The 24,850-nt window shown below is 41.4% G+C and overlaps 1 protein-coding gene across 3 annotated transcripts in view; it reads right to left on the reverse strand.

The window, feature by feature from the left end:
* PRKCQ (protein kinase C theta) overlaps positions 1-24,850 on the reverse strand; it is a 48,666-nt gene that overhangs the window by 13,571 nt on the left and 10,245 nt on the right. For 2 of the 3 annotated variants that reach the window (XM_042816089.1, XM_042816091.1), the window contains exons 2-13: positions 17,828-18,325; positions 16,602-16,727; positions 13,105-13,304; positions 11,490-11,550; positions 10,037-10,199; positions 9,512-9,543; positions 9,336-9,421; positions 8,220-8,349; positions 7,773-7,882; positions 6,285-6,408; positions 3,828-4,006; positions 1,617-1,790 (exon numbers count right to left, since the gene is read on the reverse strand). In XM_042816089.1, the coding sequence (XP_042672023.1) occupies positions 1,617-1,790; positions 3,828-4,006; positions 6,285-6,408; positions 7,773-7,882; positions 8,220-8,349; positions 9,336-9,421; positions 9,512-9,543; positions 10,037-10,199; positions 11,490-11,550; positions 13,105-13,304; positions 16,602-16,719 (1,377 nt within the window). In that variant the 5' untranslated portion in view covers positions 16,720-16,727; positions 17,828-18,325. The remainder of the gene's footprint in view (positions 1-1,616; positions 1,791-3,827; positions 4,007-6,284; positions 6,409-7,772; positions 7,883-8,219; positions 8,350-9,335; positions 9,422-9,511; positions 9,544-10,036; positions 10,200-11,489; positions 11,551-13,104; positions 13,305-16,601; positions 16,728-17,827; positions 18,326-24,850) is intronic. The other variant, XM_042816090.1, reaches the window with a different exon arrangement.

Consider the following 24,850-nt stretch of genomic DNA (forward strand, 5'->3'; position numbering starts at 1 on the left):
TCCTCATTACTTTAATTTCTATGAACAGCATTAACAAACATTGTGAAGCCACATAATAACCAGCTGGTGCCATTGCTTTTACCAGTAGAACTCAAGGATCACTAAAAAGGGATAAGTAACTTTGCAGCGCTTGTATAATGGAAGGACAGATAGACAAGATTCCTGGGGGACTGATGGAAGAGAAAGAAGCAAATCTCAGATCTCCTCTGGTCCCCAGACCAATGCATCATTCACTCAGTGGAGTGATCTCAAGTTGCTGTTACCTGCATGCCCACACATCTTTTATGGATGAACATGGCTCTGGCCTTTTTGACTTACCAGAGACGCTGACCAAATCCAGTTATCTAATCTAAGCACATGCTTGATTTCAAGCCTGGGAGCTGCTACAATAAATAACACAGGACTTCACTTGCTAGCCTACTCCTATTTGTTGATGATCATTGGGTACATACATGCTACAGAAATGTGAAAAAATACCAAGTCTTTGCTTCTTTACCAGGGCAGTGGAAAACTCTCCTCTTGGTACTTTAGAGGAATGGGGGAGATCTCCGTATTGAACAAATGGCAGAAATGGCACTTAGGTTTCCTTTCCGACTCTTGGTGTATGCCATACTGATCCCCCCCTGCCTTCACCACCAGACCCATGAAAAAGCTGGAGGGCAATTTCCTCAAGTTGGCTTGAAGCAGAATGTATCACACATATCAATGGTGGCCATGGCCTTTAGCCCAAGTGCAAATCATGGAACATCCCTTCTGCACTCAAGTGTACCTATTTTCTGGAAAGAGTCTATCTGTGTAATGAGTTATGCTCCCAATTTAAACTTCTGTTTTAGTAATGTCAGCTTCTGTGTATAAATGCATGAATAAAATAAAATGGACATAATGTTTTCTCTGTTCATTACACATGTGTAGTCAGTTATCTCCAAGCTATGCAAAAGTTTATGAATATCCTCCTTATGTTGTCTAGTATCCATCACAAATTTTATTTTGGGGGAGGTAGTTCTTTTGACTTATACTTCTAACACTTGAATGAAGATTTTTATCTATAAAATCCAACATAAGCATCTCTGGCAGAAAACCAAGAGCCGGATGTTTAAAAAGAAACAACAAAAACAGAAAATACACACAACAGCACCACAGTGCTTTTTCTTTTCAAATAACTTATCTCTGCTCTAATTTGTGCAATTTCTTTGGCTAGATCCTTTTAATTACAGTACTCTCATTTAAATGGAAATCTGGCTGGAAACTCAGCTGCGCAGACAGCGGCTGTGAATAAAATCTCCATCTGCCCTGCGCTGTGGATGGGGAACATGTCACCCAGTTCCATGGGCCACGCAGGTAAGGGCTGTCAGCAGCAGCCAAGCCAGTAAAATCTAGAAAAATAAAGGGGATTAATTCCTGCCCTCTTAAGGCAAGAATCAATTTCCAGGACCTGCTGTCCTCCTCAAAATCAGTCCCTGAAGGGTGAAAACATGAATGCCATCAGTTTGTGGTTCACTGCCATTTAGGGCCAGACAGATTTATATATTCAATGTGACTTGAGTTTTGGTTTGGAGTATGATCTCTGTAAAGTACCCTCAGTCTATGGAGGAAATGTGAACAGATCCTTGTCTTACCTTGGTTTGAAATGTACAGAAGACATGAGTCAGGAACGGGTGCTCCCAAGCTAAAGAGAGGACTCTCTTCTCCACCATCGTACATTCAACATCATCATCCATAAGGACCACATCCTTCTTCAGGGCTTTCACAGCAAAATACTGGTCTGTGTTCTTCAGCTCAGCAAGGAACACCTAGAATGGAAATGGCTGCTCAGAAAAACCAACGTTTTTCTCTCTGAGCTCGCAACAACAGCCATGGAAGCTGAGCAAGATGGGCTGAAATGCAGCACCAAGCAGAAAGTTTTGCATGGGAAAATGGCTCTGGGGAATTCATAAATGTAGACCTTAAGAAGTTGCTGTTTAAGTTCTGATTCTGTCATGAAGACTGTGTAGACTTTGAATTTGATCCCCACATCCAGAACAATTTTACGAGGCTGAACTCTGAGGAAAGATGAGTAACAGGTAATTACAAGAACATGAGCTACATGCTCATATGGACAGGACATGTCAGAGAGCTGAGCACTTCTGACAACAGAAACCAACACTATGCAAATGCTCATGAAACACATTTCCTGTTTTCTGACTTAAAGTAACAAATCACAGAATATTGCATTGTCAGCATGTGAAATGCAAATGTCACCAGATCCTCAATAGGTATAAACTGATGTCCAGCAGTAGTAGTTAGACTGATGACATCTCCTTCCTCCCTGTCAGCAGGACGTGTAAGCAGACAGCCCAGGTCCCCTGTGCTTCTACAGGACTCCTCTGAGAAAAGTAAAACACACTGCAAAGGAGTTTAGGACCTCTGTTGTTATGGGTAGGGAAACTCAGATGTAAAGCAGCAGAAAATTGAATTCTAGAGACCATCAAGCAAAGCAACCTCTGCTGGAAAGCAGTGCCAGTTGTGATCTTTGTGTTGACAGACAATCAACACCGTTCCCCATAGTAATTTTACTATTTTTTATTCCCATGAATAAATACCTATGACTCATCAAAGAACCCTTTGAAGTTCACTACCAGACACTATTTGCTGAATTAGCTCAGATGTATTTTGACCCTGACAAAGGTTTTATTTACCCTTTTGGCTACTGTTCTATTTCACTCTGTAGCACTATACAGAGCCTAGAGCCTCCTTCTGTCTGTACAGTGAATGACCAGAAATGCTAACAGTGTTGATGCTGCAGGGACCCTTTTAACTCTCAGTTCTGTGCAGGGCATTGCTTTTCCAAGGAAATCAGAAAGCACAATATAAGTGTGACTCCCAAGGCACAGGTAGGGGATTGTTAGACTTGATGCAGGGGGAGATTCCTCGTGCCTGTGGCCCTCAGTCTCCCTAGGTCCACGCAGAAGTGGAGAAGTCTTCCAACCATGGAGATCTGCATATCTTGTTCTCTCTGTGGACAAATGAATGTCACTCCAAATAAATGACAGCACCAGGAGTGATACCTGCATGGGAAACTTGTGGGAGAAGTTTGCCGCAGAAAGGCACAAACTAGTCCTTCCCCTCCATGTCCACATAATGCATGGCAGAGTAATGCAGATTCTTGGCTTCTCAACTTGACAGTCCCCTAAGTAACCCTCATCTGGGCTGTGCAGTTTGAAGTTTTGTGGATTAGTTTCGACTCACGTCTCAGCTCTGCTTCACATACAAAGTGCAGACATGCCAAGTGCTTTCATATATGCAAAGTCAACACAACAGATATTTCCTCAGTTTAAGATATGGTTGCAGTAATTGCTCTAGCTCATTTAGCAAAAAGCAGGATTTCTTTCAGGCAGTTTCCACCTTGGAGAGGTTTGAGATCTAAGTAATGTGATACCCAATTATTCTCCCTACTGACTGCAAAAACACAATGGAGAGGTCCTCTGAAATTACTTCATGTTCTGTGTTGGCAGTGAATAACATGAATCCACTTCCAGGAGACATCTGCATGAAGGAGGAATAATTGACCATTCATCAAGATTAATGAATCTACTGAAAACAGGTGGCCCTTGTTTCAAAAGCACAAATTCTTGGCTGTTGTAAAATTTACTTTATGCTCCAGCACAGATCAGAGAAGGGAAAAAGCAGTTAGCATTCCCAGCTGGACTTGCTGCTCTGGAGAAGGGAGGTGATCCACACTCACCTTTTCATCTAAAGATTCTGCCTCCTGCCAAGATGACTAAGCCAATCTGATGGACATTGCTGAATGAAGAGGAACAGCGAAGAGATCTCAGCCTCTTAATGCTTACCTTACCAAAGCTGCCCTTTCCCAACATCTTGTGCAGGACAAAATCTTCAATGGTTAGTTTTAATTGCACTTGGTCCTCTTGCTGCTCCAGGAGCTGTTTTCCTCCCAGGTCTGTCTCTATTAGAGACTCTCCCTTTGTTGTGCCCTCCACTGGAGTCTCCCAGGAGATGCCCTGTGGCTCTGAAATACACATCAAAGCATTCAAATAAATCCTGGGAAGTAAGGAGAAAATCCCCAGAACTCTTATGCACTATTTTGAATAGTTCTACAAAGGTCTTTTCAGATATATGGAAATGTGGTGGACAGATCAAGTGAGCAGATTGTCTCTGCTTGCATACAGCTTTCTCTCCAGAAGAAATTTTGCTCCAGCATAACTCCATCTTCTTCAGTAGCATTATTCCCACTTTATGAAATCCTTCATCTGTCCTGCTTCATGGTAGCAAAACATGACCAAATCTTTCATTTCTGGCAGCCCTTGTTCTTCATTCCTTCTTGCTGGTTGCTGTTATGATAGGATCCCATTTCTTCTGAGACCTGTTCAAGATCCTTGGCAAAACTAGTGTGTGAAACAAATGGGACAGCATCTTCACATTGGGTCTATGCTCTGGTTATGGAGACTTAATGAAATATTCCAGCTGTCCTGGAGAGGAATTATTAACAGTTTCTTCAATACTTCATTTCCTTGGATGTTTGTGAAATTCTTGTCCCTTACTGGATTTATCCCGCTCACTCAAATGCATGAACTTGCTGTACTTGCTGTACTTGCTGTACTTGCTGTGCTGTCCTAAGTTGCTGAACAAGAACACTAATCATCAGATAGACTCACACGTTAACCAGATGTGAATAATCTGGGCTTTACTAGTTCACACTGATTCATTCAGTTCTCCTTGTAGCCCACAGAAAATGAGGGCACTTAAAATGATGCCCACATAGATGAGGGCACCGTTAATTTTTCTCCAAGGGGGCAAATGGAATAGACAGCACCAAAATCTCAGGTTGGATATTAGGAAAAATCCCTTCTCTGAAGGAATGGTCTAGTGCTGGAATGGGTTGTCCAGGGAGGTGGCTGTGTCACTGTCCCTGCAGATGATCATCATCTTGAACAAAATGTTCAAGAAACATTTGAATGCTGTACTAAGGGATGTGGTTTAGTGGGAAAATATTGATGGTAGTTGAAAGACTGGACTAGATGATCTTGGAAGTGTTTTCCAACCTTGGTGATTCTATGATCCTACGAAAATCAGCTTCTGAGGCTTGATAGGCTTGTGCTGTATGGTATAAAACCCAGAGCACTAGTGTGTAATATGGCTCTGCTTCAACAAGAGCCATCTGGAATTTTGCTAGGGTTGGTTTCTGAGTAGTTTGAGGATATTAGCTCCACACATAGATATTTGTTTTTTTTTTTGCACTGAGAAGGAGATTGATGGTGGGGCCATCTCTGGTTAGGTTTAGACCTAAGGATCTACTGCTCCAGCCCTTACTTGTTTTAAGTATTAATTCAATTGTACCTCTCTTTTTTTCCCTCCCCTTTCTGGTAGGTGTATTTTAAAGTTTGTGGGACTCTGCAAAAAAGAACAGTTTCAGAACAGTGCCCCACAGACCATGAAGGTGGAGCACTTCTGAAATTCACTTCTGTATGGGACACATAGGTTTAACGAAAGATGGTGATATCTGTGATCCTAAAATCCAGAGTTCTATGATCTGAGCACAAAGCAGACAAACAAGGAGTCTTTCCAGGACTTCATTTTTCCTACCAGGTCACTGAGCCCTCAGTAGCTTTGTCCAAGGTCTGCTTATCAATGCTTGTCCCCCGTTACTCATTTACAGAGATTTAGGAAAAATTTAGGAAAAAAATTTTTGGGAAAAATCTCTGCTCCTGTAGCACATAGGGCAGCAAAAACTTAATCATTTTTGGGTGAATAAAGTGGAGATCTGTCAGTGGTTTTACAGAGGGACTGGATATCAACTCCTACCTAAAAATCTGAGATCAGAAAGAGAATTGGCCATAACGATGAAAGGAACTCTGAACCTCCTCTTTCAAGGTTGGTTTCTCTTTAAATATCCCATATATTATGGTTTATGAGTCCCAGGAGAAGAATAAATACATTATTGCTGGTGGAGGTATGAGGCTTGCCGAAGTACTGGGTCACAATGAGAGTTTAGGGACTAGATGGATGAGAAATGGTTGGCATATCACTAAAGGCTGGAGAAGACTTGGGGAAAGTGCATACTAACAGGGAGGAAAGGAATCTTTGATGTCTAGGGTCTCTGCTTAGCCTGAGTGATGTGGCTGGGAGAAGTTACAGATCCCAGAGGTGAGAAAATAGATATCTTGCTCTAAGTGGGAAAGATACATAAAAGATTCATTGGCTAATACACCTTCTATCCTTTCCACCTCCACTTAACTATGTAAAAAGATTAATAAAGGCTGCTGTACTGTACCACTAGGGTAAATTACCTTTTTTTCCTGTTGTGGATGCTGGCACTGCCTGAAGAGGTGTCACCTCCCTCACTAGAACTGGGAACCCAATTTCAAGAGGTCCATCCCTGGATATCTGTTCAGTATCACGCTGACAGCGAGCCTGGATGACAGAAAACAGCAAATGACTTTTGAGCCAAATGTTAGGTTCTGAGTTCCTGTACAGTTTCCTCTTGAGTGTGACTGTCATAGAAGCAAGATCTAGAAGAGGTCTTTGCTTATGAAAAGAGCATCTCTGTACCCATTGCTTAGGGGTTTAATGACCACAAGCTTCATCAAAGCATCTTGTGTGTGGGTGTTAACAGGTATTTGTAAAGCTAATATAAATATTATATATTATATATATAAAATATATATAATATATTATATAATCTTATATTATACCTTATTCTGCAGAGTGGTCTGTGACCCTAACTAACCACACAAAGGCCATTTTAACATATTCCTTCCTAGTAATTCTTCATGAAGGGAAACCTGGCAAAACACTGGAGGCTGGAACGTACTGCAGGCTTATCCCTGTACACTGTCTGACTGTCACTTTGAGAAACTCCTTGTCCTCTGGTGCTGTAGAGGATAAGAGTTTGCCTGGATTCAGGAGTGATGAAACAGAAGCAGGAAATGGAAAAGCATTGAAGTTTATTTAAATACTAAAACTCCACCTATGCCTCCAGAAGTTCCCATGATCTAAACTTCTGGAAATAAGGGGTATTTTAGGGAAAGTACATAGTGTATGCATTCTTCACCTCTCAGTGGTGACTCAAAGGTACAGGGCAAGGAGCTGCAGAGAGCCAGCAGATAGAAAATAGAGAAGAAAAAGCAGGAAAAAAACCCTAGTTGGAAGTTTGGCAACTCTACTTATTGCACAAAGATGAGGATGTAGAATTAAATCTGGTACATACACTCTCAGTTTTCAGTTACAAATGGAAAAACATCAGCTGTGTGTATAAAGTTGTTGTCTTGGGATATCTGAGGAACCAAAATATGGGTGGGGTACCTAAAAACTTTATCCCTGTTTGAAGATACTCAAGTGCTAAGAGGCACTCCCAGAATCCTGATCTAGAGTGTAAATTTAGATGAGATGTTAGAAAGAAATTCTTTACAGTGAAGGTGGTGAGAAACTGGAACATGTTTTCCAGAGAAACAGTGGATGCTCCATCTCTGGAAGTGTTTAAGGCTGGGCTGGATGGGGCTTTGGACAGTATTATCTATTGGAAGGTGTCCCTGCCCATGGCAGGGGTGTTAGAGCTAGATGGCCTTTATGGTCCCTTCCAACCTAAACTATTCTATGAATTATTCTATGAATTCTGAGTGGCTTTCTCTTCTATTAATATTGGAGGTAGGCCACCTGAACTTGCTACCTACCGTGTTCCCTTTAATGCCTTTAATTCTTGCACTGCGCTAAATATTGAGCAATTGATCTTCCCTTCTCCAAGTCATCTGATTCTATGATCTCAATAGCTTACTTACCTGCTGAGTGCTGCCTATCAATGCCAGAGCTTCTGCCATTAGTTTCTGGTTAACTCCACAAAGGTTTGCTACTTTTGTCTGGCACTTATGATGGACATTCATGCAGCATGCTGAAAGAAAGAACAGAGGTGTCAGGACAACAGAGGGCAGCTGAGCTGTAAAGGGTTCAGCATCAGGCAGGGTAAGAACACGCAGTGCTGTTGGCCAAGTGTAGAGACCAACCACATGAAGAGAAGTAGGCACTGAATTGTTCTTTTGTACTTCTGAGAACTGACTCTTCAGCCTCGTGGACCACATGTCCTTCTACAGATCCTCCTCCAAGGATGGTCCTCTTGACTGCTCCTTCACCACCCCGATATCATCTCAAACATATTTCAGAGAGAAATGAGATTTGGCTCTTTAGATTGAAGACAACAGCCTGTTTCCATGTTCAACTCAGGAACTCACCATCACACTTCAGTCCTTGCCGTGCAAGGCCCCAGAGCAGCGTGCCACAGTGATCACAAAATGTTGGGCTCTTGTAGTTGTAGACTTTGAAGCGGTGAGGCATGTCAATCTTGAACCTCTCCTTGTGGAACTGCAACAGAAAAGCCATGTTGGTGAATCACTTCTGTTCACCTCAGTTCTACATGAAATGCCAACCGTCCTCAAATTTGTACCACAGAATGTGGAAAATTTACTGCCACTTTATTCTTGACTGGGTAGTTTAATCCCTGGTTTTGATTCATCCAATCAGATAGCTGTTTGCAGCTCAGCTACTCACCCCGATGCCCCTAATGCTCAGTGGAAAAACAAGAGTGCTTCCCAAAATGATTAATCTCATCCTGAAAAAGATGTCTACATTTGTTTTTATTAATCATTCTCTGGAAAAGCCTGTTTTGTTCTTTTTTCTTTTTGTATATAGAGAGTTAAAGTAGAGGACAAAGCTAGATGTGATTACCTACACTAAAGACGTGAGAAGACAGGTGAGATGATTCTCATCTCTAAAGACTGTAGAAAGAGAACAAGTATTAGGAACTGGAAAAAAAAAAAAGCTGCAGAACACAGTTAGGAGAAAGAAGGCAATGGTCCTATCAAGAGTTTAAGTTCTGCCTTTGCCCATGAAAAAGAAGCTCTATTACAAATTGATATAAGAAAAAATAAATTAATAATGGGGATGCTAGATCTTCCTCTAGATGGTTTCAAAACCTCATGTGACACATACTGGGATATTAAAGTACTGCTCTAAAAATTCATTGTGATATCCTGCCTAACACAGGATAGTGAAGAATTTCCTCTACGGAATTTTCCACCTCTTGCCCATAACCTCCCCCTGAGTTATGCTTCATACATAAGAAAAATGTCAGGCCTGATTCAACGTCTGCTTATTCAGTGGCTGCATTTGAGTAAATCACAAATAGGACTTAATAGAACCACAGAGCATACAAAAACCAAAGGATGCAGACCAGATCACATCACTTGTTGTTCAGTCACATACTTTACTTCAGCTGAAGCAGTTATACAGATGTGTAGGAGAGATCTAAATGACAGTTGTTTTAAAAGCAACCAGGTAGCAATACATACCATCGTTTCTCTGCTATTTACTGCTGATCCTGTACACTTGGCTATTACTTTATCAATGCACTTCTTGTGAATGGCAGCATTACATTCTGAAAGAACGAGTGTGTTGTGGCATTAATGCAAAAATCTCTTAAGGAAGGATCAAGTAAATGATGATAACAACAAAAAAAAATTCTTACGCCTGCATTGGTAGCCTTGTTTATTCAGACCCCTGAAATAAAGACAGAAATGGTTAACTCTGAGTTTTCTTAAAGCTTCCACATTAGAAAGGAGAGAAACACTTAGGAAAGAAATGGAATAAAACAGTCTTGTTTTTTATCAGTCTTCAGAGAGTTTCTCTAATCTAAGTATCTTCATTCTCTCTAAGTGCTGGCAACCGTGGTTTTCACACCCTTTCCAGTACACATTCACCTACTGAATTTTGCAACATCTAAATAGCAAAGTAAGCTGATTACAGATGCCTGCACATTAGGTAAAAGCCAAAAATATTTATTAAAAATATACTAAAAATGAAGGGAATTTTCACAGTTGGAATTACAACTCTGAACCACATCCTGGAAATCATGCAATAATTCCTGCATTTATGATGCCAAGGTTGAGGTCCTGCTGCCCTTACTGACAATAAGAGCACAGATATTCAACAAAGGAGCAGAGCTGCTCCCTCATGTTAAAAGGGGAAAATGCATGGATCTATTTTGACTTACCACACAAATTCGTGACAGACAGAGCAGAATGTAGGTTGTGGAAAGAAAGTGGCTGTGAACTCATGGCACTTCACATTATGGATTTTGGCCTGTTTGATGGCTCCCCTGCGCTGATGCAAGGAGAAAAAGGCTTCATTCTCACAGTCGGCTACGTCCTTTGCATCTAAGGAAAGGAAACAGAAAATTTGTTAGGGTACAATGCCCAGAGCAGGCATTTTGAGAAAATGCAGCTGATAAAAATACTAAATGTCTGAAACTGATGATTCACTCATGGGAATTAATATTTTAAAGAAACATTTATACATATATATGTATATGTATGTTCTTAGGATACTCTTTTCTAAATTATTTTTCCTTACCAACAGTTGCTTTACTGTTTCCCATGTTCCCATGTTTTATTTGCAGTTCATGTTTAAACTTCTCAAAGCAAAGCAAGCCAACTCTTGCACATGCGTATACACATGTGCACTTATGCACATGCCCATATCTACAAATCTAGATATACACACAATACCTCAATTTCAATTTCTTTCTCCATTTAATGGTGTATTGTACAGTAAGTTACGTAGATATTCTGTGGAAACTGGTCCCCTGCCCAATCTGGTGGTTATCCTGCTCTTTTTAATTACAAACACAACTTGTGTTTTCTAAGCTTTGTAGGATGTTGTAGGATGGAAATGGAAGGTCCTTCCCCATGTCTATAACCCACAGATTCATCTCACATCTGTGAAAGACAGCACAAACTTTGGCATCTAAGACGGGAGAACATGACATTTTGGTTGCAACCCATTTCCTTCAACAAAACATTTCTTGCATGCACACTGAACTCAGCAGGTGAGACTCAGTCCTCAGTGAAGACATCTAAATAAACGTGTGTCATTCTGTGCAGGATGACTAAGCCACTTGTTCATGTCTGTGGAGATCTAGCTGTTGCAGACAATGGAGCCTAGTGAATGAATGACTCAGCTCACTGTACAGCAGGCACGTGCATCTGATCAGATGAATCACTCTCTTGGCTCGTTTTGCCTTGATTGCTCATGATTTTAGGCATACAACTTACATGTCTATTTAGGTGTTGTCAACTGTAAGTAGTACCCTATCCTTTATGACTGCATTAGAATGCACACCACAGTACACACTTTATGCATCTGTCCATGTACTACGATTTCAAAGGGAACCAGCTCCTTATATATCTATTCCTGCTTTGTATAATGAGAAAACATACAATTTCAGTGGTAAAACAGCCGGAAATTTGCCTTGCAAATCACAGAGGAATAAAATTCCTCCCCAACGTACAACAGAAATTACATTTCTGAAGTGTTCATTTCAAAACACAGTGATAGTTCCTATGAATAAATCAGTAATAAAGCCATTATTGCTTACAGTGAATACAGCATGTATGCTCTACATAACCAGAAATCACATCTATCAATTAACAAACAAAATCACTTGCCACTGATTTCCAGGAAGTATCTTGCATTCATCAGCATTCGTCCCTGAGGTTTCAGTTCTAGCTGGTTGTGATAAGTGAAAAACAAGAAAAAAAAACAAGTGTGATCATTATAGAGCTATTCGAAGAAGCAACTAATTACTTCATATGACTCAAGATACCTCTAATTGGTTGTGCATGCTGGTATGGGAGAATAAGGAGAGGTAGCAACAATTGTAGAGGGACAAGGTTAGATCAGTTCTTATCAAAACTGTATGATAATACCAGTGTGACTAAAACACAGAAATAACAGGCAAGTTTTAAGACAGTAGATCAGGATGAGCACATATACAGAGACAACTTTGTTATTCCCTGTGGATTATGCAAGGGGAAAGTGAGAGAAGCTCTGAAAACCCAGAATCATCAGACAGGTGCTTAAAAGAATGCTGAAATCTTTAGAAACTTGAGTCTCCAATTCCAACATTCATTATAGTCAGTATGAGTGATGCTACAGACTTTCTCAGGTGTTTTGGGGTCTTCCTATTGAGTCTAGAAATTCCCATCTATTCCAATCTTCATGCATATTTGCCTGTTTTAAATCTGGATCCACCCATCTGGAAAGCTTTCGAAGATTTCTTCAGCCTGAGAATCACAGCAGTGCCTTCCTGACATAACTGTGTTAATTCTCCTTCTTACAGATGAAGAAGTGCCATTGCACAGAAAAGTAAGAAAGATGTTATTTTCTCCCCACTCTTCTTCACCAAACTACAGCCTTTCAGATCTTTGAATCCTTGGGTTGGAGTGATCCTGAGCAGGACACTTCAGTTTTCTGTTTCAGTCCTAAGTATCTTAATTCTTTCCAAGACACGTGTTAAAAGTGCAATTCTTTATCAAATCTTGCCCTTAAGTCTTTTAAGTAGCCAAGGCATTTTTAACTTTTCTGCTGTGTGTTTAACCTAAGCAGCTTAGCTTGAGAACTAGCAGGAGAAACAAAGCAAAAAACAATTCCAGGAAATCAGTTTACCTCCAAATGTCTTCCAACTTTATTGTTATTCATGACATGGCAACAGGATAATACACTAAAGACTTTTATCAACAGCTTTCTTGCTTGGACTGTCAGGGCATACAACCTTACAGTTAGCATTCTTATGAAGACTGTTACTTCCAATTTACTCCACTATAACTCCAGTGATTTTGAAGGAGTTCCTCTGCCATAATTCTGAATTCAGGCAGCTGTGAATCAGTTCCTCAATATTAGATTAAATTTTTAAAGCTGTTTCCCCAGAGCACATAGAATAATTCACATTTAGCCACTCAATTACCAATTTTCCCGAGTGAGTTAGCTAAGTGAAAAGTAATATGTGGGCACAGCTCACGTGAAACAGAATCCTTGCTAAGAGAGAGCACATGTTTCAATATAACAGCAGCAGACAATATAAATGTGCTGTGCTCTTTTCGCTGATATGCACGGAAGTTTTTCTTTCAAGTCAAATGCAAGCAGGCTCAAAACATTATTCCTTGAATGGTAGCCATCTCCTTCTGCCCTGTTGTTGACAGTCTGATATATAGACACAGGGCATTCCCCCCACTCCACAGCAGCTCCCCATCACTCACTGCAAGAGAAGATAACAGTGCTCACCCATATTTCTGTCTTCCCATTGCTCTTTTTGCACCTCTCTGCCAGCACCTTGAGTTCCACTGTGGTCTCTGAAACCATTTCGGCACTTTTATCCTTGACAACGATGTGCATGACCCTGCCGTTGTTGATGTGGGCATCAAAAGTGCTGTTCCAAGGTGGGTACATGGTGGGTTTCTTCTGCACATACACTTGGCCATTTTCTGTCAACAAGAAGTGGTTTGGATTGAGTGGGCTTGCTTTCATTCGCACTAGGCCATCATTCTATAGTCCCTAAGACACATTTGTTTCATCCACCCATTTCAAGGTCTTTCTCCAGGCAGGAAGGGTGATGGATTATGTTGGAGCATCTTAGGAAATTACTGTGTGAAGTGAAACCTGGGAAGGGTTTCATCTCACTTAAGGTGTTTACAGTGTGTATGTTTATATCTGTTTTTTCTGAATATTGGCTGCCTTCAGAGCCAGTGAAAGGAATTTAGTCACTATAAATCAATGGAGTTAGAGTGTATTCATTTGCCCAAATACAAGCATCTGCCTTAGAGAAAAACAGTTTCTGTTCTTGAGTGCATTAACTCCACTGAGTAGACACCAAATGTGGACTCCACATGCAGATGTCCACATCTAATCAGACAAATCCCATGATACAATAAAACACCCACATCTAATCAGATGTATCCCACCACCAACAATCAGCTACGTGTATCATCCGTCTCATGGCAATGCAAAATGAAAAATGTTTACCAAAGCTGGATGTGCTTTGTGATTAGGTTCAGACGTAATGCACAGACCCTCAAATGCTACACCTCAATTACCTGAGAGCAGTTAACAATAAATGCTCTTACAGGTCTTTTTCAATATTAATGATTCTGTGATTCTATTCTATGTATTCAGCTCTTTCTATGTATCCAGCTCTGCACATAGGCATGTCCTGCCCTTTCTGTTATGTGGCAATCATTTGGTGTGGAGTTTCACTGTCCACATAGAAGAGAACGTGGTTCAGTATCAGGGTTGTTTGTACGTCGTACAAGCTTTGGAGCTGATACACTTCTGTTCCCTGGGTATGACACTTCTGCCAAGCATTTGCATATCAGAGTATCAAAATACAAATGTTTCATTTCATCACTGTTGAGCCACAGATTTGCTGTGAAGTCAGAGAACTGGAGAGTAAACAGTGAGCAAAAAAAAACCCCAACAAACCAGGGAGACAGCTGTTTCAGATATTCTCTGCTCTATCTCATTTGTCCTGTGAGACAACCCTCGTTGTCTTTTGCTTCTTTGAGCCTAACAGATCAACTCCTCAGGATGGTCATGTTGAGATAATTTCTGCCATTTAGCACTGGGCTTATGTCACTGTATATCAGACACATACCTCTGAGCAAACTGAACTGTCCCCAAAGTCAGCAGATAGCACTGGGAGTTTCCAAGGTGTGATTCACCAGATCCATTCTAGCTGTATTCCTTAAGAAGAGATGAATCCCACCACCAAAATCCCTGTTTGCTCCCCTGGGCTACAATGCAAGGGTAGCCAACTTGTTCAGGAATTGATGTCCTTGTAGAAGGGTGGAAGTAGGAGAGACATGTCCCACCATGGACTCACTGTGGCTTCGTCACCTTAAGATGAGTTTAGACATCAACATGACTGGAGGAGGCTGTGGGCAATCTGATCTAGTATTTGATCTAGCAGCTGGCAACCATGCCTGTGGCAGGGGGTTGGAACTCGATGATCTTTTAGGCTCCTCCCAGCATAAGCCATACTATGATTCTATGATTCAGACACCTTCTACCAGCAGCAAATTAAGAGCAACACCACCTACGGGTGATACTGAGATGAATTAACCCTGGGAAGTTCCTGTTGCTATCACTGACATGATGAGTAGGGGCACTGAATGACATGCTGTAGTGGGCATCCTGGTGACGGGTCAACGTTTGGACTAGATGATCTTAGTGGTCTTTTCCATCCTTAACAATTCCATTAGGATTAGCAATCAAAACCTCTGGCTGAACCAGAGTGCTCTGAGCAGCTGCCAGAAAATTGCAATTACACCTCAGCTAACAGAAATCTTTTAACAGGACGATGTCGTTGTTCCTTTATTTCATCCTCACAAATGAAAAAAAAATTCTTCCAAGTACTTTTTTTTTTTTTTTTTTCATTTCTCACTGGTAGGGTATTATTATTATTTTCATTACTACTACTATTATTAAATGTTCTCCACAGCTCAGAAATTATATCCATTAGTTTGCATAATTTTTTTCATTAGATGCCAGAAAGCACTTTCAGCTCTAAGACAAATAAATATAGGTCTTTTCTGCCCAAATTGATCTTATTCACTTTTGAACTGGCAGAGGCTTCAGTTTGAGTTATGACTCTTTCAAAGGTCTCTTTAAAGCAAACAGCCAAACCAAGCACAGAGCTGAAATAGATCATATTTTCAGTGAAAAGCGAGACTTCAGTGACATTCTATCATGCAGCATTTTCTTTCCTTCTGAATTTACCAGACACATCTTCCAAAATCACTGAAAGTGTAATTTCAACAAAGCCAGTGTTCAATGTTCTAAATGCTGACTTTTTTAAAACAGTGAGATACTGAATTGTTTGAAAAGTCTGAAGTTTATTTTTTAAACTATTTCAGCACCCCCTTGAGGTTTGAGATACGGAGTTTTTCAAACAATAAAAAGGGATTTCTGAGTTGATTTAACTTTTAAAAGAATCACAGAAGTCCAGTTAGGAATGTATCAAAGATTTAATGTAAATAACGGCCAGCATAAGAAATTCCCTAACACTGAAGTCTTGATCTCCATGGCTGTTGAAAAGCAGAAGTGAAGAACTTCTCATCCTCTCACTAATGCTATGCATAAGACTAAGACATGCATAAGACATATAAGAAGTCTTTTCCTGAAAAGGACATACCAGCACTGCTCAATTATGAAAAGTGTGTAACAATCTGTGTATCCAGACAGAAAAAAAATAGCTTAGGATAAGGTTTCAGCTTCAAACATTTCACAGAGTACAGCAATTACACAGAGACATTAACTCCCTCTGCAAAGCCTGGGGATGTTTGAGAGCTTTTATTTAACGTTGGAAGTTGTTGGATCTGTCAGTTCCTCAGAAAATGTGATAAACAAAGACAGCTCTTCCAGGATATTTCTAGGACACCCAGATTTTATCTGCCTGAAGTCCCAACTGACAAAACAACAACAGCTGCTTGTATAAAAGTGAAACTGAGTACAGCACAGCTCATCAGCTGTGTCACATACTGGGACTTGCAACTCAGTTGATAAAAATCTCACATTGAAGACAGAGACTTTGTTAAGCACCATCTTAAAATCAGATTTTCTTGCACACGGTGCTGAGTCCAACCTTGCCTCATGTTTAGCCACAAAAAGCTCTTTATAAACCCTTATAAATATCGACCACGTGCTTCCCACACACCAGTATTGGCACAGGAAGGCACACGTTTCCTACAAAAGCTCACGTGCACATTTAACACCTCCCCACTTACCTGACTCCACGGCTTCTTTAACCATCACAGCACAGTAAGGGTTAATCACCTCCCCTTGTGATGGCAGGTAAGGGCCACTGTCATAGTTGGATAAACCAATACGCAGAAAGGGAGACATGACAAGTCCTGTGTCAAACAAAAGACAAGGCAATATTTGGGAAGAGTCTAAAAATTCCCTTGGTTTTAAACCAGCCTCTTATCTTCACCAGTCAGGAGTAGACCAGCCGTTAGTTATCCACCCAGCTGAAGCTCTCTGACTTCCTCCACTGTCCCACGAGATGATGGACTGACCGAGTGCTGCTGAATGTGTGCAGTGTAATGTAATGTAGCTGTCAGCTTAATTACGGAGCTGAACTCATCGCAAGCCTGGAAAGACCCACGATAGCAGCTCTGAAGACTAGCGACTCGACATCAGCTGTCAGAAATGAGAACAATACACAGAAGCCAAATCAGGGTTTTCTTGGCTCGGACAACCTTTGTTGTAATTTATGTTGAGTCATGTGCTCATGAAGCTGTAAGCTGTGTGAACAGAAGGGGTTTTGGGAATATAAGGCTGTTAGAAGCCTGGAAGTTGAACATGAAACCGTGAAATAACTGCATACTATTTATATACAGCATGGAAATAATCTTAGGCTTCCAACTGACTGGGTGCTGACCCATACTCATCAGTGAAACTATAAAGAGAAAATTCAGCTTGTATGAAACATACTGTGTAGAGGGTGGAGCCAAAAAAAGGATTTCAGGATTTAGGCAGCTGAAAACAGAAACATAAAAAAACAAGATGCTAGGAAACACAACGCCTTTGGGTTCGTCTTCTCTGCAGGCTCTTTGAGAGCTTCAACTGAGAAAATTGATTGAATCCAGCAATTACTAACTGCTGTAGATGGTGCTCATCTTTGTGTCATCTGGACCCAAGGACTGGCATTTACCACCCAACTTTTGTGCAAACTTCTAAGCACATTATTCTTGGCTTCTCTTCCAGACAATGGAGTGCAAGAGACATTTTGAACTTCACTGTAGATGTCTGAGCTTTGGACCACCGAAGTTAAATAAACTACCAGCAGCTGTTACCTGCCAAATACTTTGTTCAACTACAACAGTAAAAAATGAACAATATGTGGGGTGGGATGCAGCCCAAGCCCAAGCCTCTTACATATGAAATGCTCCATCCCAATGATAACATATCAGACAATCTACATTCATTGCTGGGAAAGACATTTTCTTACCTGTAAATGGTATTTCCTGATACACAAATTCAGTCTTTGGCTAGAGAGGCTTCTCTGGTCATCACAGTTGTTGACAACATGGAAAGGATTTTCTTGTATGTAAGAATGAGGGTAAGAGTTCTTCTAGTTCGGCTGACTTTAAATCTTTGACTTTCTGTTCAGGTAGACAGGAAAGAGGACCATCAACGATAGAGGAAAACTTGAGAAAACAAGATGTAGTCTTTTCCTTGAGTGCCTTCTCTCTTACCCAGCAACATGGAGTGACGAGTTTCCATCAGTACCAGTGCAAAAGTCCAGGGCAACAGTGAAATTCAGAACAACTTCCTAGCCATAGATGTCCCTGTTCATCGAAGGCGTGTTGGACTGAACGACCACGAAAGGTTCCTTCCAACTCAGATGATTCTATGATTCTATGAACTTTGTGTTAGTGCATGGCCAAGTCTCAGAAGGTTTTTGTTCCACTTGCCTCATGGATATGGTGAGATTTTCTCCTTCTTCCTGTTTTATGAAATGAAGACAAACAGCTACAGTTAGCACTGGGACTGAACCATCAACTATCCTGTCCTGAACAATCACAAGTGTTGAGCACTCTGGCTGCCACACTTTCTGAGACTTTTGCAAACAGGTGCCCGTGCAGCAAACTGCAGTTATTGTCTGATAGCAATTTGAGAAGAGGAGGCTTTGTTGGTGGTTCCCTAATTTTTTTTACCTGACATAAGGACAATCCATGCACTGACAACATATGAAGACTCTCCTTCCTATGTGATCTCTTTGAAGAGTTTTGCAGACACATTTTATCCAAGTGCCTCATGAACTTTCTCTGGAAGACACTTGCATTTAGATATTCAAGTACAAGTAGCTCTGTAAGGAGATGTCATGGTTTTATGATTTTTGGTTATAGGTATTCCACATCATAACGTAAACTGTTGACAGGAGGGACATTTGTGACACTGCACAGTAGTGACAGTAGTGACACTACAAGTAGTCCATGGCATAAAGGCTGAAATTTCACAGAATCACAGAGCTGTAGGGGCTGGAAGGGACCTCCAGTGATCATCAAGTCCAATCCCCCTGCAAAGCGGGCCCCTACAGCAGGCTGCACAGGTAGGTTCCAGGTGGGTCTTGAATATCTCCAGAGGAGGAGAATCCATAACCTCCCTGGGCAGCCAGTTCCAGTGCTCCATCACCCTTACTGTGACGAATTTCCTTCGCATATTGGTCCAGAACTTCCTGTACTCCACTTTATGGCCGTTTTCCCTTGCCCTTACCCACTGTCCACACTGAAAAGAGGTTGTCCATGTCCCTTAGCCTCCCACACTTAAGATACTTATGAACATCAATAAGATCCTCTCTCAGTCTTCTTTGCTCAAGACTGAACAGACTCAGGTCACACAGCCTTTCCTCATAGGAGAGATGCTCCAGGCCCTTTATAATCCTTGTGGCCCTGCGCTGGACTCTCTCCAGGATATCCCTGTCCTTCTTGTACAGGGGAGCCCAGAACTGGATACAGTACTCCAGATGAGGCCTGACCAGGGCATAGCAGAGGGAGAGGATCACCTCCATTGATCTGCTGGCCACAGTCCTGCTAATGCACAGGATCCCATTGGCCTTGGCCACGAGGGCACACTGCTGGCTCATGGCCGACCTGTCGTCCACCAGGACCCCCAGGTCCTTCTCCGCAGAGCTCCTCTCCTGCAGGTCGTGTCCCAACCTGTACTGATACTTGCAGTTATTGTTTCCCAGGAGCAAGACTCTACACTTACACATTTCTGCCTTTATTGACAGAAGCACAGAAATTTGATCAAATTAGGTAGGAAAAAAATCTCGATAACAGGAATATTATCATTATTATGTAGTTAAAATTGTGAAGACACATTGTTCTACTAATAGCATTGCTACAAAAATTGAAGTTTAGATGTGCTACATAGTACATGTTCAAATCTGTGGATCTGGTCCCTAAATAGTGATATTTAAAACCAAGAAAAACTAAGCTGGAAACCCAGCTTCCTAGTGCTATATTTCATTTTGGCTTTGCACTTAAGCACCTCTTGAGCAGGTTTCCTGAAGAGATTCTGGTTTCTCCTCCAACCTTAGAGATACTCAAAAATTGTTTGGACATGGTCCTGGGCTACAGTGTCCAGGAGGCCCTGCCTGAGCACTGCAGTTGGACACAATGACCTCCAGAGCTCTGTTCCAGTCTCAAACAATCTGCAATTCTGTGAAACCATATGTGGAACAGATCTCACTTAATCCTAGGTGCCCATGGCAGTGGTGTCTCCATGCAAACAGTTATCTGGACTCTTGACAAAAGAACAGAGAGAAACCAGCACCCCATGGTGAACTGGACTCATTTTACATCCCTCTGTCGTATGTGCTGAATCTCCTTCTCATCTTTGAGAGCAAAGGGGCTGACTGGGTACAATCAGTTCACATGTAACACTTCCATTGCAGAGATGTATTTTTGATCATGTTTCCCAAGCCGTTACAACTTTCAGAAATTTCACTGCACTGTATCAGATCTGCAAAACTTGTGTTAGGATTTCACACAAACTAGGCTACCACATGAGATGTTTGGTAGCCACCATGAAACAGGCAAGCATTTCCTCCCAGCTGCAAAGCATGTAGGTTTAGCTCACTCGGTGCTAGCTGTAGGAAACCAACAGCTGCTTGTATAAGCCTTGCAAAAGCTGGCTAAAACCTGTCTAAATCCAAAATTTAGTGTTGTACCAGCCTTGTGTGAGTGCTCTGCCCTGGAGTAATTTCTTCACTCTGTCTAATAAATCAGACAAATAATCAGCTTCCTGCTTCTCTCTGTCTTTCCTGAAACCACCTTGGCTTTGGCCCAAACATCTGTTTTCCAGATCATCTCTCCAGCATTTGCCACTACGGAACTGCTACTTGGCTCAAATTCACAGCCATAAACAATTAAGGAACAACACACTCAGCTCCAGAAGCAGCTCACTGTAATAGCAACAGTTTAATTTAACACTAAGAAGCAGCTGCAATAGGTATAGATAGTGTCTGCTTAAATTCCCAGTGGAAAGGGTACTACTGTAAGGTATTGAGGATGAAATGAATCCTTTAATAAAGGGCCACCTGCAACCTCTCCTCCTATAAAAAAACAAATGCAGCTTACTCAGTTTTCAGCATATACCCTCCTTTGTTGGCACCCTGGTGAATAGCGCAACATATGGAAATCTTTCCTGGATGATATTAGGAAGTAATAAAGTCCTTAGTATCCTTAATCAGTTGTGGTTAAGGAGAGAGGAAGAACTGAGCTGCTGCTTGAAGTCAGCAGAACTGCACTGAAGACAACTGCCTGTTGAATTGATGCTTCTGCGTTTCACTGAATGAAAATGGATGCAAACATGATGCAGAAAAAAGATGGCAAATTACTGAATGAGAACCAACTGGAAGTGAAAAGTTAATATCTCCAGATTTGAGAAGTCAGTCTCCTAATTTTGTCTCTTTTTGAGGCACAGCTGTGCATACAAAATCAATTCATTATTTGAGGATCAGTTTCCCCAAGACAGAAAGAAATCAGGAATGACAGAGGAAGGGTATGAACTTTCCCCCAGCTCCTGACAGGCATCTTCCAACCAAAAAGACAGATCCTTACCCTGCAAACATCTGTTTGTATGGATGGTGGAGACCTGAACATGAGCATAACTCAACATACCTCACAGCCTTCTTGCAACTTTCAGGAACTGTCCTTATTAGTGATACAATACTGGATGCTAACAGAGATGGATAGGGTTTCTCCTTCTCTCCCCTGCCTCCTGATGTCCTACAGCCCATATGTACAACTAAGAACAGGCATATAGAAGCGTAGAATCATTAGGGTTGGAAAAGAGCAGTAAGAATATTTAGTCCAACCATCGACCCATCCCCACCATGCCCACTAACCATGTCCCTCAGTGCCACATCTACTCTTTTCTTCAACACCTCCAGGGTGTGACTCCACCACCTCCCTGGGCAGCCTGTGCCAGTACACCATCACTCCTCCTGAGAAGGTAACAAACTCCTTCAAGTGACCTTTCTTTTGGGTGCCTGTACCACCCATTGTTTCAATGAAGATAAAAACAGCCTGTTTGCAAAGAAAGAAGTTCATAAACTCTCTGGGCGGCATTCAGAGCTTCTCATGCTTTTGTTTTACAATGGTGGGAGGCTAGGGGAGGAGGAGGAAAGGGAGGGGAATTTGTGCAGCTGTTGAATTTCCCCTCTTTTTAAAGTCAGCCACCCCATTTGCAGCCAGGGTCACAAAGGTAGTGGAGGGAGAAGGTAAGGGAAGGCAAAGCAATCAGTCTCTAATGGAGTTGGTACACTAGCAAATTCCTGGCAACAAACAAGCCTCCCAAAACTTCAAGGAACTACTTGACTTCAGCACAGAGGTGGTACTCTCCAGAATAACCCTTCCCCATGGTTTGCAGACATAGCAAAACCAGGTTAAACATTTGCCATATAGAAATGAGGCTTCTAGATTTTTCTGGGGCCCATGGTAGGCATGGGAATAGGGGATTTCCCTTTAAAGGTCTGTGGGCCATCTTGTGATGCTGTATTTAGAGCAAGCTGAGTGTATCAGTGACTACTCTATATATAGCATTCAGAAATGGCTGTTTGGACACTGCTGAGCTCATGTGGTTTCCTCCTGTTGCATTTGTTGTGCACAAGTCAAGACAGGAGCCTCAGGTCTATTTTCAGATTTAGAAGTGATTTAGCTAAGGTGGAGTTAATATGGGTGAACAGATTTATAATTGTTCAAAGGTTGGTTTTCATCCCTCTGGGGAAATCACACAAAACAGGAGGATGTTTGTAATGCCAATAGTCATCCACAGATTCTAGTATGGGATCTACAATATCTGAAGCAGAACAAGCTTATCTAGATGGACCTTAAAAACAGGAAGTTTGTGCTTTGCTATCCTCACATTGCCACTTAACAACTGTTGTAAACGCACCTAAATGCAGGCTGTGTACAGCTTTCCAACACATCTCGGAGTGCAGGCTCTCAAACTTCCACTACCACTGTGTCAGCTATCTGTGTAGGGTATGGGACCAGGGAACAGGTTAATCTAAAAGTGGCCCTTCTCTTTTTCTGTACTTGATAAATGAGTTTGCAGCTGGATCCGTTTCCTGGCCTGACTAATCCCGTGGATCTGCAGTATGCAGGGAAATGCATGAAGTAGGAATGCCAAAGTGGGAAGTCATGCAGCAATTGCATGTTTGTAGGGATAAATAGGCTGGGAAACTTGGGCTTCTCTGTTACATCCACATGAATATATGCAGACAATTGCAGTGTTCATCACTCCAGCTTCCATCTTACCCATTAAAGAGGTGTAAGTACTCGTGGGACATCATAAAATGGTAGAATGTCTTGGGTTGGAAGGGACCTCAAAGATCATCTAGTTCCAACTCTTCTGCCATGGGCAGGGTTGCTAACCACTAAATCAGGCACTATACATACTTTGTGCTATCCCTGAAAAGACATCTAAAATAAGTTAGGCTGACTCTATCCTGGTATCATTATTTCCCCACTAGCAAGAATCGCTACCTCTACCCCAAAGAAACTCAGAATCAGAGAAGTAGAGAAGTCCTACTGCTGATGTTCAGGTGCCAGTGAAAAGAATCCAGACCTTAGGGCTTAATCTAGGAGCAGTGTATTCATGCCTAGCAGCTACGATAGCTTGAAAGAGCAATGAAATATAGCAGGGTGGGGACCCCACACTTCCTGCTTGGCTTTCATTGCTCTGAAAGTGACACTAAAACTGGAAAGAGGATTGAGAGGGACACTCCACATCGCTTTTTAATTTTTTTAATTTTTATTTTTTAAAAAGAACTCAAATTCTTCCATCAAAAGGACAGTCTCTTTCAGAAACACCTTTTGCTCTCCAGGAGACAGTGTGATTTTTTCTTTCTGGAGAGACAAGATTTTAAAAGCTAAAACCCTTGTTATTTCTGTTAACAGGAAAGAGAAGCAGAGCAGACTTGCCAAAAAGAAAAAGCCAAATCCCTGTTGGGAATATCCTCCTGTCTTCGGAGCTAGGTCATAACCGAGTAACTCCAGCTTTCGTGAATACTTATCATATATGCTCTTGAAACATAGCAAACTTTTCCCCTCACCTGTCCCACAGGAAAGAGACACACCTATTCATTTTACTCTTCGGTACATATTTTCGTTTTTTGTGAATTATTTTTTCTTTTGGGTGCAGGTTATTAAAAGCAAGCCGTTGGCGTTGCTTTCTTATTTTCCTAGGGAGCTTCTGATTAATTTCATTTCCAGCATCACTCAATTTCTGCAATGCTTGAGTCACACAGACTCCAAAGAAACACTTGAAAAATAATTATCCCCATTGTATTTATTTAATTAGTTCTAAATTCATATTATCTTTCAGGCTTTGACTATCTTCTAAGACATATAGGCCAAACTTGAAACGACAGTGCCTAGTTTTTCAAACCATGCACTTTGAAAGAGCTAGTTAGTGCAACGAACGAAATAAAGATTTCTTGAGCTGAGATATAGCCACAAAATCTCCTTTTCTTCGCTCTTTCATTTGTTTGCCCAGCAGTTCCTGTAAGATTTTGAGACACCATTTAACAGACCTCTTTGTGTTTTTAAATGACACAATTAGAGTTTGCCTCAAATACTTCACCATCTTGCTCCAGCACGGCTGCTAATGCTCTGAACTGAACTTCCTGTCAGCCTACAGCTCTTTTTCTCTTTCTTTCCACTAAAATAAAAATAAAACTTAAAAAAGTTTAGAGGAAGGGGAAGGGCCATCATGGGACATATTAATATTGTTCCTTCTGCAGGCGTGGTTTCATGCCTAGGCTTAACCCTGTTCAGCAGTTGAGGCATTTAATATTTTTATTTAATCCGGAAACTTTATAAATGCATTTGGACCTAGATTCATGGAAATATTGGGCTGGAAAAGAGCGTTTTGCTCATCCCTTCTGGCAGACTATATGTACATCGTTTTTATCATATCTTTCTGGCCATCTGTGGGAATGAAGCAACCTCTGTGCCTG

This window comes from Centrocercus urophasianus, unplaced genomic scaffold, assembly GCF_019232065.1.
Source record: "Centrocercus urophasianus isolate 14NV4802_14NV808 unplaced genomic scaffold, USGS_Curo_1.0 seq_15, whole genome shotgun sequence".
In the NCBI taxonomy this organism is placed as follows: domain Eukaryota; kingdom Metazoa; phylum Chordata; class Aves; order Galliformes; family Phasianidae; genus Centrocercus; species Centrocercus urophasianus.